The sequence below is a fragment of the Takifugu flavidus genome, chromosome 15 (assembly GCF_003711565.1).
Source record: "Takifugu flavidus isolate HTHZ2018 chromosome 15, ASM371156v2, whole genome shotgun sequence".
Taxonomy (NCBI): Eukaryota; Metazoa; Chordata; class Actinopteri; order Tetraodontiformes; family Tetraodontidae; genus Takifugu; species Takifugu flavidus.
Window position 1 is genome coordinate 14546040 of NC_079534.1, and position 14629 is coordinate 14560668.

At 49.3% G+C, this 14629-nt stretch overlaps 3 protein-coding genes across 4 annotated transcripts in view; 2 read left to right on the forward strand and 1 right to left on the reverse strand.

Moving 5' to 3' along the window:
* The window catches only part of LOC130539416 (laminin subunit alpha-3-like), a 33401-nt gene extending 30062 nt beyond the window's left edge, over positions 1-3339 (reverse strand). The window contains 2 exon segments of the mRNA XM_057057743.1: positions 1967-2119; positions 2511-3339. Coding sequence (XP_056913723.1) covers positions 1967-2119; positions 2511-2783 — 426 coding nt within the window. The 5' untranslated portion in view covers positions 2784-3339.
* Positions 3340-3750: 411 nt separating this feature from the next.
* vps4b (vacuolar protein sorting 4 homolog B) lies at positions 3751-9791 on the forward strand. 2 transcript variants are annotated; one of them, XM_057057751.1, is made up of 13 exons: positions 3751-4009; positions 4498-4609; positions 5032-5132; positions 6125-6236; positions 6353-6503; positions 6613-6671; positions 6819-6938; positions 7054-7210; positions 7297-7445; positions 7926-8007; positions 8080-8299; positions 8380-8520; positions 8603-9791. In XM_057057751.1, the coding sequence occupies exons 1-13, from the start codon at positions 3989-3991 to the stop codon at positions 8702-8704; spliced, it is 1527 nt and encodes a 508-aa protein (XP_056913731.1). In that variant the 5' UTR covers positions 3751-3988; the 3' UTR covers positions 8705-9791. The 2 variants fall into 2 exon arrangements, with proteins under 2 accessions (XP_056913731.1, XP_056913732.1); XM_057057752.1 differs by lacking the exons at positions 3751-4009; positions 4498-4609; positions 5032-5132 and adding an exon at positions 5245-5488.
* A 483-nt stretch (positions 9792-10274) lies between these two features.
* kdsr (3-ketodihydrosphingosine reductase) lies at positions 10275-14528 on the forward strand. Its single transcript, XM_057057756.1, has 10 exons — positions 10275-10733; positions 11102-11191; positions 11319-11375; positions 11450-11515; positions 11597-11692; positions 11840-12031; positions 12120-12203; positions 12282-12365; positions 12466-12567; positions 12635-14528. Exons 1-10 carry the CDS (start codon positions 10545-10547, stop codon positions 12752-12754), a joined length of 1080 nt encoding a protein of 359 aa, XP_056913736.1. The 5' UTR covers positions 10275-10544; the 3' UTR covers positions 12755-14528.
* The last annotated feature ends 101 nt before the right edge of the window (positions 14529-14629 follow it).

Sequence of the window (14629 nt, forward strand, 5' to 3'; positions counted from 1 at the left end):
CCTGCGCGTTCATTCATCTGGGAAATGGAAACCCGATGCTGATCTGCTCAATAACCACGAGGATTTGGGGAGGAAAATGGACCCAGATGGGGGGGAGGGGGGCCCATTGTCGGCGTGTCTTCTATTGAAGGAAGCACCGACTCTTCAATGAGGAAAAGACGACCAGGTCACTTTCTAAGAGACCAGCTGAGAGCGTGAGGGCACAGGGAGGGTCAGCTAATACCCCAAGAAGGATCCTGACACAAAAGGAGGCGCTGGCTGCAAATCAAAGATTCAAAGTCATTTCAGGGGGAGCGGGAGCCCCGAGACTGGAGGATTAGCTTCCAGGTCATTGCGAGTAAAGCCTCATTTCAACCAGTCCAGTACCAGACGCTCACCAACCCAACACAGATGGGACAGACAGCAGTCGGCCCTCTCAGGCAGATGAGTGCACACATGTGAAATACATTCCTCAGAAAAGGAGGAGCGGCTGGCAGAGCCGTGCATAGCATAAATGTTTAGCAGAACAACGGCCTGACGACTGTCCTGGAGACGGTCAAACACAGCAAAGGGTCCCGGAAGCCGACGGGGCTTCGTCGACAACAGCGGCTTCAATGTTTTCTAAGGCCTCTACATCAAACATCATCATCATTATTGGGGTGGCTGGGGGTCAAGGGACGATTGGGCGAAAGTGGCTTTGCTTTGCTTTGACTGAGCTCTGACGGCCTTTCTCAGAGGATGAGGACCATCTGCTGCCATGTTTGCTCCTTTGTTGTGAGCGATCTGCATCTCTCACTTCAACCTCTAAATGTTTTTGACATATTTCCCTTCGCACATTAAAAAAACAGCTTCTGATGCTCCGATGTGGAATGATGCCAACTTGAATTATGGCAGAAAAAAAGCACGGAGCTCATCTCCAATTATTTGAGCTTTCAAGCTGGAAGACCTCAGTTCAAACAATCCTCCTCACAGAAGGAAGAAAGAGACGGAAACGGCGTTCTCAAACGCAGCCTCTTTCTTTGAACCCCGCCATTATAACGTAAACATCGACCGTGCCCTCATCCACTGAGCGCGGCGCTGACAACCGCAGGAGAGCCACCTGCGTCGGCCTTGAAAGAAACCACAGACGCCATTCAGCGGCGCATTTCAACCAAAAACCCTCTGAGCTTCTTCCTTCCATCAGAGACAGAATGTGAGGCTCAAAGCGGCCTAAAGCTTGAAACGAAACGCAGCAGGTGAGCTTTGTTCACGCCCCGGCGTGGCGCGCCGGACGCCACAAAAGGACAAAAACGCAGCCGACAGGTGTTGGTGTGTCGGGCTGAGATGGCAGGGACGCCGTCGGGTGTTTTATGGCTCCCAGAACCACCACAGATCAGCTCGTGCTCATTTTAGCACACCTTAATGCAATAATGCTCCTTTCCTCGCCCAGATAACCCAAGTATTAAAGTCAGACGTGACTAAACGCCCTGCATGTGTCCAGGCGGGGGCTATATTTGGCTGTGGCCGCGCTCTGGTCAGCTTAATCCGTCTAAAAACAGACAGAAACCTATTGTCTGAGCGAGCGTCCGGGGGGAGCCCAATGTGCCACACGTGCACAGAGGAGCGCCTTTATCTCTGCGCTTCCATCCCAGCGACAGAATCTGATTTTGAATTTTGACTCCTGGAGGCAGAATTCCTGAGGTTGGAGGTGCGGGACGCGAGCCAAAGTGCAACAGGCGTGGGTTGCGGTGGAAGCTTATTTACAGAGGGCGTGGAAGTGATTCTTGGCAAGCTCACTGCTGCGGCGCGTTATTCACATGACCATCACCGCCCAGGGTGATGCAGCTCCGACTGCGAGTGGGGTCATGCGAGTGCTTTGGAAGTGTGCTGAGGGGGGGACACACGCGCCACCAAGAAGCACCTCCGGTAACACCACGCTTCTCCCACCACAACCCTCAATAAGCGGTTCAACAGCAGTTTGCAGCAGAGAAATATACGACCAGCTCACCTGACCCAGATCCAGGGTGACATTCACCTCGTTGTGGACCAGACCCCTGGAGAGGGGGGGGCTCTGCCACCACCTCTCGGTCCCATCGATGGCGTTGCTCACCGGGTGGGCGTTGCTGGGGTCTCGGGAGTTGCAGTAGCTGCAGTACTGACCCTAAATAGTCGTTTTGTTGGGATATAGAGACACATTTACACAGACAGTTGAAGCAACCTGCACACTGGTTCAAAAACGGGCTGCAAATGAAAGTAGAAATATTCAGGAAGTTGCTTCGTGCCGCTCTTATATGGAGCAGGTAGATCAGTTACAGATCGCAGGAAAAGCAGCTGGAGAGCAAACGGGGGCTTTTCCAGGACAAATCTGCAGCTTTGGGGTGAATTCCAAGGACAACACACAGATTTTCCTTATAAACCTCAGCTAGATGAAAGATAAACCTTCTTTTCTACCCGACTGGTGGTAAAGACGCTTCTCCAGTGACATTTCACAATTTAGTGATCTATTCCCAAATGTTCCACAACAACGCGCACAAAGTCGCCGTTTTCCTCACCTGGATATTTTCAGTCGGAACTCCGGTGGTCGCTCCACCTACGAGTTTACAATATAAATCATGTCTGGGTGTCCCAGCCTCATCCTCACCGCACGTGGCTGTGGCAGAAATCCTGGACCCCACCGCGAGGTTGAAATATGGAGGGTTTAAATTAAATCCTATTGGGTCGTCAAAAGCCTCTTGTCCGTGGGTGCGAGTGACAAAAGCTGTGGAAAACATCAGAAATACAGCGAGGAGACGCGCTCCTCTCATCCCTCTCGCCATGTTCCGCATGAAGGATCCCGGTAGATGCTGAGGGCAACCCGCGCCGCGCACGTCTCCTCATCTAGACTGCTCCATACACGCGCCTCACGGCCTGTGGGACTTATGCGCGCTGCTGCTCCAGTCGAGACCGTCCCAGAGCTGCGGGCTGCTCTGCGCTCCGCTCTCCCCGCCGCATGTTCCCAGAACAGCAGCTTTCCGTCCTCCTCACTAAATCTGTGCGCCACTGGGGCGGTCAGGTGGCGGCGGGTTGTGCGTGACAACAATCCACCAAGTGGTGACGAAGGTTTCCTATTATATTCCTGATGGCTTTAACGCTTGTTCAGTTCACGTTGTGTTTTGTTAACGAGGAAAGATGGTTAGGCTGTAAAATGGGTTTTAGACACAAACTTACGGCGATTTTGCTTCAACAGTTTCATTTTCTTGCCATAGTTTCGTTTTTATGACTGTGAACTCAGAAAGCTGTGGGGGAATTTCGAGTAAATTGCATGTTGCTGATGATCTGGAAAGAGCTGATTACATTTCGATGATTGTTCCAGATTCGGAGGGGGGGGTGACCCTTTGATCATCCAAAGATCAAAAGCATTCTATTATGTGATGTAATCTCTATTTTCTATTTTAATCTGCTATTTTTAAGGGGAACAGTCTCCATTAACGGGTCTCTCCAAGTCTTTTCACCGAGGCAAGACCATTAAATACGGTGGCAGACCAACTTAATGAGGGTATTCCAAGTAACTGGACCTTTAGATTTGGATGTGGGGAAACGAGCTGCTTGTTTGCTGCTAGTTTATTTTTACCCGGTCTTGTTGCGCCCTCTAGCGGCGCGCAATGTTGGAAGCGCTATTGCGCATGCGTCAACGCGGAGTACTGGTTTCACTGGTTTATTAGGTCAAGTGTGTTCTGTAATGAGAGCCGTGTGACAAGAAAAGGACACTTTTCTTTCTTGGTCAAATGTAAATATTTTAACGGAGACCTGAACAACTTCGATTTCGACTCATAATTTGCTTTGGAGAAACAACGACAAAGGAGCTGCGTCACTTGTTGCATGACAGCAATTCAACGATGTGACTCACTGACGGGGGTTTTCTGGCGTCATTGTTGCCATTCCAGACTGGGAAGGCATGTTCTGCCGGCGCAGCACACCTCTGCGGACCTGAAGCAGCCAGGAACTGTGGAGTGACAAAACGAAACTTAAACGCAACTCCAGTTCTGCTTAAATGGAGCCGACGAATCTGCAGGTAGGATCCAGCTCATTGTGTGTGGTTGTGGAGGAACTCAGCAGCGATCCGTCTCAGCCGAGCTTCGGCGAAGGCGTGGGCTCATTTAAATGTGAACTGTAAGGTGATTTATTCTGGATACCTGCGCTTTGTGAGCGCGACAGCTCGGGGCGTCAGTAGTGTGATCAATCATTGGCTCATTAAACACTTTAAACCTGCATTTGTCTGTTCATGTCAGATATTCTGCGCGAATTCGTCCTCGTAAAATCATAATGAACCTCGGGAGGGAGGGGGGGTGTTAAAGCATTCATATTGTGAAGGGTTTCAGTTGAAGATGCTCAACAGAATAATTAACTGTCAAGAGTAGAGAAAAATCTCTCAGGCAGCAACAGAAACGAAGCTCACTGAAGCCTGGCTGTCATCGATAAATCCCAGCTTCCTTCTGCAGTCTGTTGTGTAAAATGGAAACAAGATTGCACAGTATAAAATATAATTGGCTTCTTTTGCAGAAAGCTATTGCTGTTGCACAGAAGGCTGCGCAGGAAGACCAGGAGGGGAGGTATGAGGAGGCCATCCGCTCCTACCAGCACGCTGTCAAGTACTTTCTGCACATTGTAAAACGTGCGTTACCATGGTTACAGTTATAGTCCGTCTACATTGAGACATTTCAAGCCAACCATCAGTGTCTAATGCTTGATAACGTCTAACTGTGAATTGGAGTAAATGTTGCGGGACCGGTGAGATTTGACAAGGAACAAGCAAACATTTGTTTTCCACCCCGGCTGAGGCAAAGCCTCGGTTTACAGGTGTATTGATGTTTGATAACGTTTAACCCCGAGTTATTCCACTCTGTGGCGTTGATGCATAAGTAGGTCAAAGGAATTAATCGCACTGTTCCTACCAGTGTTCAGGGTTTAGAATGAATGGGTCGCTAATCATCTGGCCAATAATTAATTAGGGATGTGCCATGTAGTTCTGGTGGACTGACTGTTTAATTCAATCATTTTAAAGCATGATATGAAATGATTCTGTCATGTGTTCAGGGGAGCCACAGGGTAAAGATGGCAACCAGAGGATCCGAGAGAAGTGTAAACAGTACCTGGACAGAGCGGAAGAGCTGCAGGAGTACCTCAAGAATAAAGAGGTGTTACACGCAAACACTCACGCGCGTCCTGGGGGAGCAGACAGGCAGCAATAGTGCACCTCCAGGGAGTTAGAGCTAGTTTCAACTCCACGGCGCCATCTCCCCTCTGCGTCATGACGTCACAGGCGTGCGTGCACGCCACCGATGAGTTTTAATGCGGAAGTCCTTGGCTCGCGTTCACTCGGGAAGGATTCAAGAAAGGAAACAAGCTGGGCTAAAACCTCGATTATAGTGTATAATCCTAATTCGATCGTCAAATTTCTTCTCTTGAAAGTTGTTCATCTAGGGCGACGTTACATTCATTTCGATTATAGGACCAGTGCTTAGTCCGTATGGCTCACACGACTAATTTACAGGTGAGTAGAGGGCCAACCCAACAAAACTAAATGTCCCCACAATCGCTTAAGAGACGATGACTAAACTGCGTTTTGGATTCTTGATGGTTGACAAGCGAAATCATTGGAATAGCTGGGTTGTGTGCATAATCATCCGATTGTGTGTAGTTAAAAGTGTTCGCGATAATTAGCCGCTAACGATAATTAGCATGGTTGGCTAACTTCTCCAACCTAGAGCCAATAACCTGAGTGTATTTCGCTGCTACTCGGTATTAAACAGACGTTTCGATGTGACTTGGATGATCTGTAACATAAAAGCTGTCGTTAACTGTTGTTACGTAACAGGCAGATGTGACAGTTTTTGCGTCGGCAACTTTTGTTGAACTCAAATGCTAATGTGCTAATGTTGCTAACTAACTAGCTAGCGGATACTATTGAGTTTGAGACATATAAATAGAAAGCAAAAAGTAGTTATCTAATCTATGATTCCAACCCTTATATCGAGGTTACTCATGCTAAAAGAAGGTAGTCATATTTGCAGGTTACCTCAACGTGACAAGTGTCAAACTCAGTGATGTAACTTGCGTTTGAAACAAAGAATCAATACATTAAAGTAGAGTCGTTCTCTATGTAATTGTTCTGAATTTATTATTTCAGAAAGCAATCGATCTTGCTAGCAAGGCGGCCCAAGAGGATAAAGCTCAGAACTATGCGGAGGCGCTGAGTCTGTACGAGGCTGCCGTCCAGTACTTCCTCCATGTGGTGAAATGTAAGGAATAAAACAGCAAATCAACAAATGCAGAATAATCCCTTTAAATGCACTTTTGAAGGGTGTGTGTCGCCTGAATGATGGGTGAGATTGGTGTTTTTACTTTCTCCTCGTAGATGAGACCCATAGTGACAAAGCCAAAACCAGCATCAGGGGGAAATGTGTAGAATACTTGGACAGGGCAGAGAAGTTAAAAGAATATCTAAAGAAGAAAGAAAAGGCTCCACCTGCTAAGCCTGTCAAAGAGTCTCAGTCTGATGATAAAGGGTGAGTTTGGGGGTAGGGCATGGAGCCCTGGACACCTCTGTTGGTTTACATGCAACCTTCTGGGCCGCTAGAAATGGACAATATATGTAAATCACAATATGGGTTTTAGGAATGAAAGCGATGAAGGTGATGACCCAGAGAAGAAAAAGTTCCAGAATCAACTCTCAGGTTTGCAGCATTCCTTTTGAAACCCTTTTTCCAGGTTTTATAAGAGCTCATCTGTCTCTATTTATTTGTGATCATAACGTTATTTATCAGGTGATAAATAACTGGTGATATTTGCATCTCCCCTAAGCCTGGTGTCAATGTTTGCAGGTGCCATTGTGATGGAGAAACCAAACATCAAATGGAGCGATGTTGCAGGTTTAGAAGGAGCCAAGGAGGCCCTGAAAGAAGCAGTCATCCTTCCAATTAAATTCCCCCATCTTTTTACTGGTACTTCCTTTTTTTTAATTACACATTCTATCCTGTGGCGTCCCTTAAATTGTGTAGGTCAATAATGTTGTCGTGTGGCTTGAGGTTCTTTTATCGATACTCTCATCTTTCACAGGAAAGAGAGTTCCCTGGAGGGGCATCTTGCTTTTTGGACCGCCAGGTACAGGAAAGTCCTATTTGGCCAAAGCTGTTGCCACAGAGGCGAACAACTCAACCTTCTTCTCCATCTCCTCCTCTGACCTGGTCTCCAAATGGTTGGGAGAGAGTGAGAAGTAAGTGAAGGTCTCCAGAAAGGGGAGGGGGGCCTCGCCATGCTGCTCCCTGACTTTCCTCCAACAGTCTCTCATTTGTTCCTCAGGTTGGTGAAAAATCTCTTTAGCCTTGCACGGGAGCACAAGCCGTCTATCATCTTCATCGATGAGATCGACTCCCTCTGCGGGTCGAGGAGCGAGAACGAGAGCGAGGCGGCTCGTCGGATCAAGACGGAGTTCCTTGTTCAGATGCAGGGTGAGATAACAGCCGTTCTCTCCGCACGTGTCGGACCCCTGGGACCCAAAATGAAAGTAGAAAAGGGGATGTTGAATTAGGTTTCAGCCTTTCCGCCTCCAGAACTTCCCCTGAAATCAGCCTCATGTGGCAGAACCGAATGTGAGCTGCTGCTGAGCAAAGCTGCATGTCTGGAAGTGTTCCTGAAACTATCACAACCGTCCCGTAAATGTCTGGTCAGGCGCAGCGTTCCTTATAGAACCTGTGCTGCTTCTGCTCACACCCACAATGACGGCCAGGACAGGTGACGCGAGGGAATCACGCCCACTCTGACGTCACTCAGGTGTGGCCAGCTACAACCTGGTGTCTCGGATTCCTAAACCCAGAACTCCAGGACTGTTTAACCAAATTCCATTTTTGGAGCTCTCACCCAGCAGCAGCGACGCTGCCCCACGCTTTAAATGTTCAGGTGTGTTTTTACCAGGACGTTTTGGTTCACAGGGGTTGGGAATGACAACGAGGGCGTGCTGGTGCTCGGGGCTACAAACATCCCATGGACCCTGGACTCGGCCATCAGGAGGCGGTGAGTAGAAGGTTCTGGAGGGTTCCGGCGGCAGCGTTCTTGTGTTGACTGCTCCGTCACTGACTTGGGCAGGTTTGAGAAGAGGATCTACATCCCGTTGCCGGAGGAGCACGCTCGCGGCTTCATGTTCAAACTCCATCTGGGATCAACTCCCAACGGCCTCACCGAGTCCGATTTTATGACTCTCGGAAAGAAGACGGATGGATACTCGGGCGCGGACATTTCTATAATTGTCAGAGACGCTCTCATGCAGCCCGTACGAAAGGTCCAGTCAGCGACCCACTTCAAAAAGGTAGGACTTTGGTACCGGCCTCCTTTTGTCTCCGTCTCTTTCGTTGTTATTCATTTGCTGTGTATTTTAATCGGATGAAGGTGCGAGGTCCTTCAAGAACCGACCCCAACACTATAATCGATGACCTCTTGACTCCGTGCTCGCCCGGAGACCCCAACGCCGTTGAGATGACATGGATGGATGTGCCTGGGGAGAAACTGCTGGAGCCGGTTGTGAACATGGTAAGGCTACGGTCCGATGGCCGGACAGCAGAGCGGAATCTTCTCCCGCCCTAACAGCTTCTCCTTCTCTTCTCTTCTCCAGCCTGACATGCTGAGGTCTCTGGCAAACACGAAGCCAACGGTCAATGAGCAAGACCTGGAAAAACTGAAAAAATTCACAGACGACTTTGGACAAGAAGGCTAGGTGGGCCGGTTTAGCCCTGCCCAGCTGAACCAAAGAATTAGTGATTGTCTCTTTTCTTTCCTTCTTCTGTCTCAGAATAATTGTCCCTGAGGCCTTGGGGGTTCTGATGTACGTGGGTTTGTTTACTGCCTTGATAACCACGCAGGGTGGAGGACTTGTTTTTAGTTTATATGTAAGTTTGCAGCACGTGTTACTCCAAAGCGTAGGAACGAGAATCAACTGACGCATTTATTGGACTCTTGACGTCGGATTAATGTTGTCGCATGCAACCAACAAGAACAAAAGTCCCGATATGTAGAGCTGCCAGGGCTGTTTGAGTAAATGTGGAACTGAACACTAGACGAATGATGGAGAGGAGACCAGCCCTCTGTTTTAATGGCGTAAACCTAAGATCCGCCGCATTTGTAACATTCGATTCAGAGCTGCTCGGTCTCCATGTAAACACCATTATCTACTTTCCTCACCATCCCTCTGTCTTCTGAAGTGGCTGTTGCCGGATCACGCGTGTGCACCAGACCAGCATTAGTTTTACCTCTGAATTAAATGTCACCCGGGTCGCAAATCTGTTGTTTATGTGCACATGTTTCCTTGATTTAATGTGTGCGTTGGCTGAGGGACACTTGGCCCTAAGATAAAACTACTCAGGTCTGAGTTTGGGGCAAAGTGTCCCTTGAACAAGAAATGACGCCTTAGATTTGGCTCAGGTGAAGAGGTCATCTTGTGTACGCAGACCTTAACCTAATGTAGCCATCTATTGCTGCAACGTGCCTTCTATGAAAAGTCGCATGATTCTTTTTATTATTCAATTTTAAAATTCCTCACACTTCATATATCTACTATATTGTGAATACAAGCACCTAGTGAGTAAAACTGATATTTCCATGTCAGACCTTTGATGTAAAATGGAGATTATATGCAACTGTGACTTATACTCTTGCATTATTGAAACTCTACTGGGCACCAGTTCATATTTTACTGTAAATGTCTATACATATACAGCTGAAGCCTTTCTTTGTGCAAAAGGGTCACTTTTACGTACAAATTACCTTATTCTTTAATGTAAATAAAAGCTATAGCTACTTGAGAATCTTGTGTAACATGTATGATTCATTCAGCAAGCAACTATTTGCATCAGAGATTACATAACTCCAGCCACTCCTGCCGGTGCAGTGATGTGAATTTTCCTTTGTCTCTGGATCATGGAAACATGGAAACATGGATGAGCAGCAGCAGAGTTCAGGAGCTGAAGCTGGTTCATGTCAGTGGGAGTAAAGGGAGGGTGGCAGACGTCTAGTGCAGCATTTACCCGATAAATATCCCCCGAAATGCTTCAATAAATCCTCTACATTCTGAATCAACCTTTGGTTTTCCCAAATGAAATTATATTTCGAGATAACTTGGCAGAGACACCTCTCCTAATCCTAAATTAAGGAGCGCCTGTGAATTTCCTCCTCGAACGAGGGGTGTGTGGAGCGTTGCATTGTGGGAATTGCTGTTTGTTTATGTTAATGACGTCGGCTTTCCACAGAAGACGTATTCGAGTTTAAAACTACAAGTACCAGATTCCACCAGAAGGAGTCCATTTAAGGTGGATAGTTCGATTTGTTTTGGTTAATAGAGACTGTGCTTTGTCACGGGGTGCTAAAGTCCACCGAGGCGACGTTATTTCCACCCTACACGTTCCCGCCTCGCTGAAAAACCCCGTCGAACCGCTCCTCCCCCGGCGTCCGTGTTTCACCACCCCCGCCGAGGGCCGCCGCCTGCCTCCGAGTCTCGTTATTGGACCCCCGGAGTTGGCCCGCTAGTTAGCAAACAAGCTAAAGACTACCCGGTTTCCCCCATGTCCGCTGACGAAGGCTTGAGCTCGACGGTCGCGGATTGGCTCTTCATCAACTCCTGGTGGCTCCTCTTGCCGTTCACGATGCTGCTCGTCGTCGCCGCCTTCGTGGTCGCCTTCGTGCTGCTGTTGTACATGATATCGCCCCTGATCAGCCCCAAACCTCTGAAACTGAACGGGGCCCACGTTGTGGTGAGTGGGGCGCTAATGCTGCGCGGCTAGCCCGGGGAGCTAAGACCTCCAGTTTACCTAGTCCAATACTAACCAGTCGCTTCAGCGCTGACCAGGTTAGCTGGAAGTTTGCACTTTGAATGGTGAAGAAAAGCATCGCTGTGTGTTGTTTTGCTGGTGTGGAATGTGTCAGACACGCCCACTGACTTTTAACCCACTGGAAATCAATGTCATAAAACAAGAATTATTTTACTCAGGGATACATAATGGATGCAGTTAGATGTGTTGTTACCACGTCACGTTACTGGGTGTAGCACTGGAATTTGGAAACATACAATTCAATGACTGATCACTTGGTATTTTGGTAATTGTTCTGTTTAAACTTCAAGGTGACCGGAGGCTCCAGTGGGATCGGGAAGGCGATTGCAGTCGAGTGCTACAGACAAGGAGCGTTCATCACGTTAGTGGCACGGGACGAGGTCGGTGGACGCGGGACGGAGGAGAGATCCAGTCACATTTCTGTGTCCCACCTGAATTATGTGTTGGTTTAATTCACTCCTGTAGTTCGGTCTTTGCATCAGACTGTACGTGTGCTTCCCTACTTAGGCTAAATTGCTGCAAGCAAAGAAAGAAGTGGAGAAATTTGCCATTAATGACAAACAGGTATGGTTCCGATCGAAGGTCTTGACTTCACTGTGTCATAATTACGACCTAAAAGCCTTTGTGTTCTGATTTAGGTGGTGGTCTGCACGTCAGTGGACGTCTCCAGCGACTATCACGAAGTGGAAAGTGTCCTCAAACAGGTAAAGTTAGCTTTGCGAGGCCATTGTAACGAACTGTGGCAGCGTTGAGTTCAAGCACTGAACTGGTGTTTTCACACGCAGGCCCAGGAGAAGCTGGGACCAGTGGATATGCTGGTGAACTGTGCCGGAACGTCCCTGTCGGGAAAATTTGAGGATGTGGAAGTTGACAATTTCAGAGTAAGCTACTGGCTGCGTGGCCTTGGTAGTCGCTCTCCATAACATCTGAACAGTACAGAAACAGTTTTGAACCAATACAAATATCCACGTGAAACGTTTTTCCCTTCGGACGTCAGTGGGTTGTGCTTCTCCGTCTGTTCCTGGCAGAAACTGATGGAGGTGAACTATCTGGGCAGCGTTTACCCCACCCGGGCTGTCATAACCACCATGAAGGAGCGCAGGATGGGCCGCATCATGTTCGTGTCCTCCCAGGCCGGCCAGATCGGCCTGTTCGGCTACACCGCCTACTCCCCATCCAAGTTTGCCCTGCGTGGTTTGGCGGAATCTTTGCAGATGGAGGTGAGCCTGAGCTGCTCCGATGTTGATCCGTGAGGAAGTGGCACCAGGGGGAACCACTCTAAACCCAGCCGGTGTTTCTCTCCCCTAGATAAAGCCATACAACATTTATGTGACCGTTGCCTATCCTCCTGATACCGACACTCCTGGATTAGCCGAGGAAAACAGGACAAAGGTAAACTCTGGTTTTCCTCGCCCTCCAATCCTCTTCTGCTCCCTTCTGGAACGGTTCTCCTTTGCTCTCCGTTCTCAGCCTCTAGAGACCAAGTTAATCTCCGAGACTTCCGGAGTTTGCCAGCCGGACCAAGTGGCCAAAGTCATAGTTCGGGATGCAGTGGTGAGACGGGAATGAGCGCGTGAACGAGCTGATCTGTGAGCCTGGTGCGTGCTCGTGCGTGCCCGTGCGTGCGTGCTGAGCCGTGTTTTCTGACCCGCAGCAGGGGAACTTCAACAGCTCCGTGGGGCCCGACGGTTACATGTTGGCCGCCGTCACCTGCGGGATGTCGCCCGTCACCTCCATCACGGAAGGGCTCCAGCAGGTACCAGCCGGCACATCCCGTTTGACTTTTCCCTCGCCATTGACGGGCGGCGTTTTCTCCCGCGCAGATCGTGACCATGGGGTTGTTCCGCACCATCGCGCTCTTCTACCTGGGGAGTTTCGACAGCATCGTGCGGCGCTGCATGATCCAGAGGGAGCAGTCCAAAGCAGCCGACAAGCGGGAGTAGCAGCCCGCTTGGCCGGCGCCCCCCCCCCCCTCGGTACCCTCGTCCAGCCACAGTTAGTGCACAACTATAGGTGGGGGGGGGGGGGGCAGTCTTTGAACGCATTCCTGATGTCCTCTAAATTGTGGCAGATGTTTACTGTTCGCTTGTCTGCTGATGTAAAGCCTCCGGCCCCCCCGGCGGTGTCGGTTTTCCTCTCACAACATTCCAGTGACTTTAACGTGTCCACCTGCTCCTCTCTGCAGGGGCGGCTTACTTTAAGGCCTGGGGGCAGACGCAACATCCCTCAGCCTGCTTTGAAGCTGGTTCTGCTTTGGAAATCTGTAACATTTTGAGAATTCTATTTCAGACGACCCCCCCCCCCTCCTCCCCCCCCAACGCAGGAGTCTTTGCAGGCAAAGCCTCCGTCTGACTGAATAACTTTAATGTTCGGACCAGGCCCGGAGCGGCGCCAGAACAGCGCCACCTGGGCTCACCTGCTGATTTCCATTGTTTGCTTTTATTTTTTTTTACTGCAGAAACATTTGCGTAAAACGGCGCCCACGAATTAGGGGTGGGGGGGGCTGAGTGGTGCACGTGTGACTGCTGTGACTGAGCCAGCCTCTGGGGAGATTAAAGCCATTCACTTCTACACTCGCTAAGGAAAATGCAAACGTTTCCTTTCACCAAATGCATGAACGTTAATGTTTACGTCCAGTTCTGTCTCGGAGTTCGGTCCAGAACTGATGGAGTCCGGTCGGGGAGACTTGCTGGTTCAAGCTGTTCCCCCGCGCGGCCTGGCGGGGGCGCTAGAGAGTCGTCTTACGACACAGGCCAAAAGCGTGGAGGAGCCAACATGGAGGCGGTGGTCCCGGTCCCCCTGCTGTCTCACTGTCCTGAACCTTTCAGATTTTCTAGCTCTCGTCATGTTGAGGTTCCCTCCCGGTTGCTGTCTTGTAATTCCCGTGTTTTGGTCGGTTTTTCCGTGTTTTGTGACGTGAGGGGAACGTTCCAGTATTTTGCCAGTCTTCCTTCGGCCTGTTGCTAACGGGGAGAATGTACAAATCAGACGGCAGGATTCTTCTTTCCAAACACCAGATCTGAATGCCAAAACGTGTTTGGACAGTCTCTGTAAATGCAATATGTTTGAGATTAATATTAAAATGTCGCTGCTGTGTTGATCTGCGTCAATCACAACCGCGGGCGCCATCCCTCGCCTTAAGACGCGACTACCGATGAAGCCGTAAGGTCGGCGCTGTCTGCAGACCACGTGGCCCCGCCCACGTGGAGGTTACGCCCGCTGGGCTCGTTTTGGTGTGAAGTACCAGCTGTTTCTACGTGTTTTCCCCTGACAAATCGAAGCCTTACTGAAACCCAACACATGAAAGTGAGAATGGACGCGTTGGATGATGTTCTCATTTGACATTGGTTGACATTGGAGAGCTTCTCATGGTCGTGACACCCGCTGCCATCTTCTAGCACGAGGCAGCATCACATGTAGCCCGTATCAACAGTTCTGTCACCTTTGCTTTTAGCCTTTAAGCTATGCAACTGAAGCCTGCACTCACGTTCAGAAACACCTGGTTAAGATCTTCGGTTGCGCGACTCCTCGTGCGTTTCTTCTGTCGTGACATGGTCACAGGTCAGACGACGGTCCCGTCTTTGCTCTTTCTTTGTTCTTCTGCCAAACAAACGTTCTGGACACCTTCACCTCGTGTGCCATGGAAGGAAAATGTGAGGTGGATTATTTCTCTGTCTTATTTTCTTACATGATTCAATAAAAACTAGAATGACAACAGTTCTTCTTTCTGGTTCTTTGTGTTGGGGGGGGGTGATTTAAGTTGCTGTGCGTGCTCCACGCACGGACACGGGCGGTAAACTGGGCCAGATTCTGCAGGT

Excerpts from the sequence above, each read along its gene's own strand:
- vps4b (XM_057057751.1), top strand. The coding sequence starts at position 3,989 with ATGGAGCCGACGAATCTGCAG. Across the intron at positions 5,133-6,124 it reads AGTACCTCAAGAATAAAGAG|AAAGCAATCGATCTTGCTAG; the intron begins GTGTTACACGCA and ends TTATTATTTCAG. Across the intron at positions 6,237-6,352 it reads CTTCCTCCATGTGGTGAAAT|ATGAGACCCATAGTGACAAA; the intron begins GTAAGGAATAAA and ends TTCTCCTCGTAG.
- kdsr (XM_057057756.1), top strand. The coding sequence starts at position 10,545 with ATGTCCGCTGACGAAGGCTTGAGCTCGACGGTCGCGGATTGGCTCTTC. Across the intron at positions 10,734-11,101 it reads TGAACGGGGCCCACGTTGTG|GTGACCGGAGGCTCCAGTGG; the intron begins GTGAGTGGGGCG and ends TTAAACTTCAAG. Across the intron at positions 11,192-11,318 it reads CGTTAGTGGCACGGGACGAG|GCTAAATTGCTGCAAGCAAA; the intron begins GTCGGTGGACGC and ends TTCCCTACTTAG.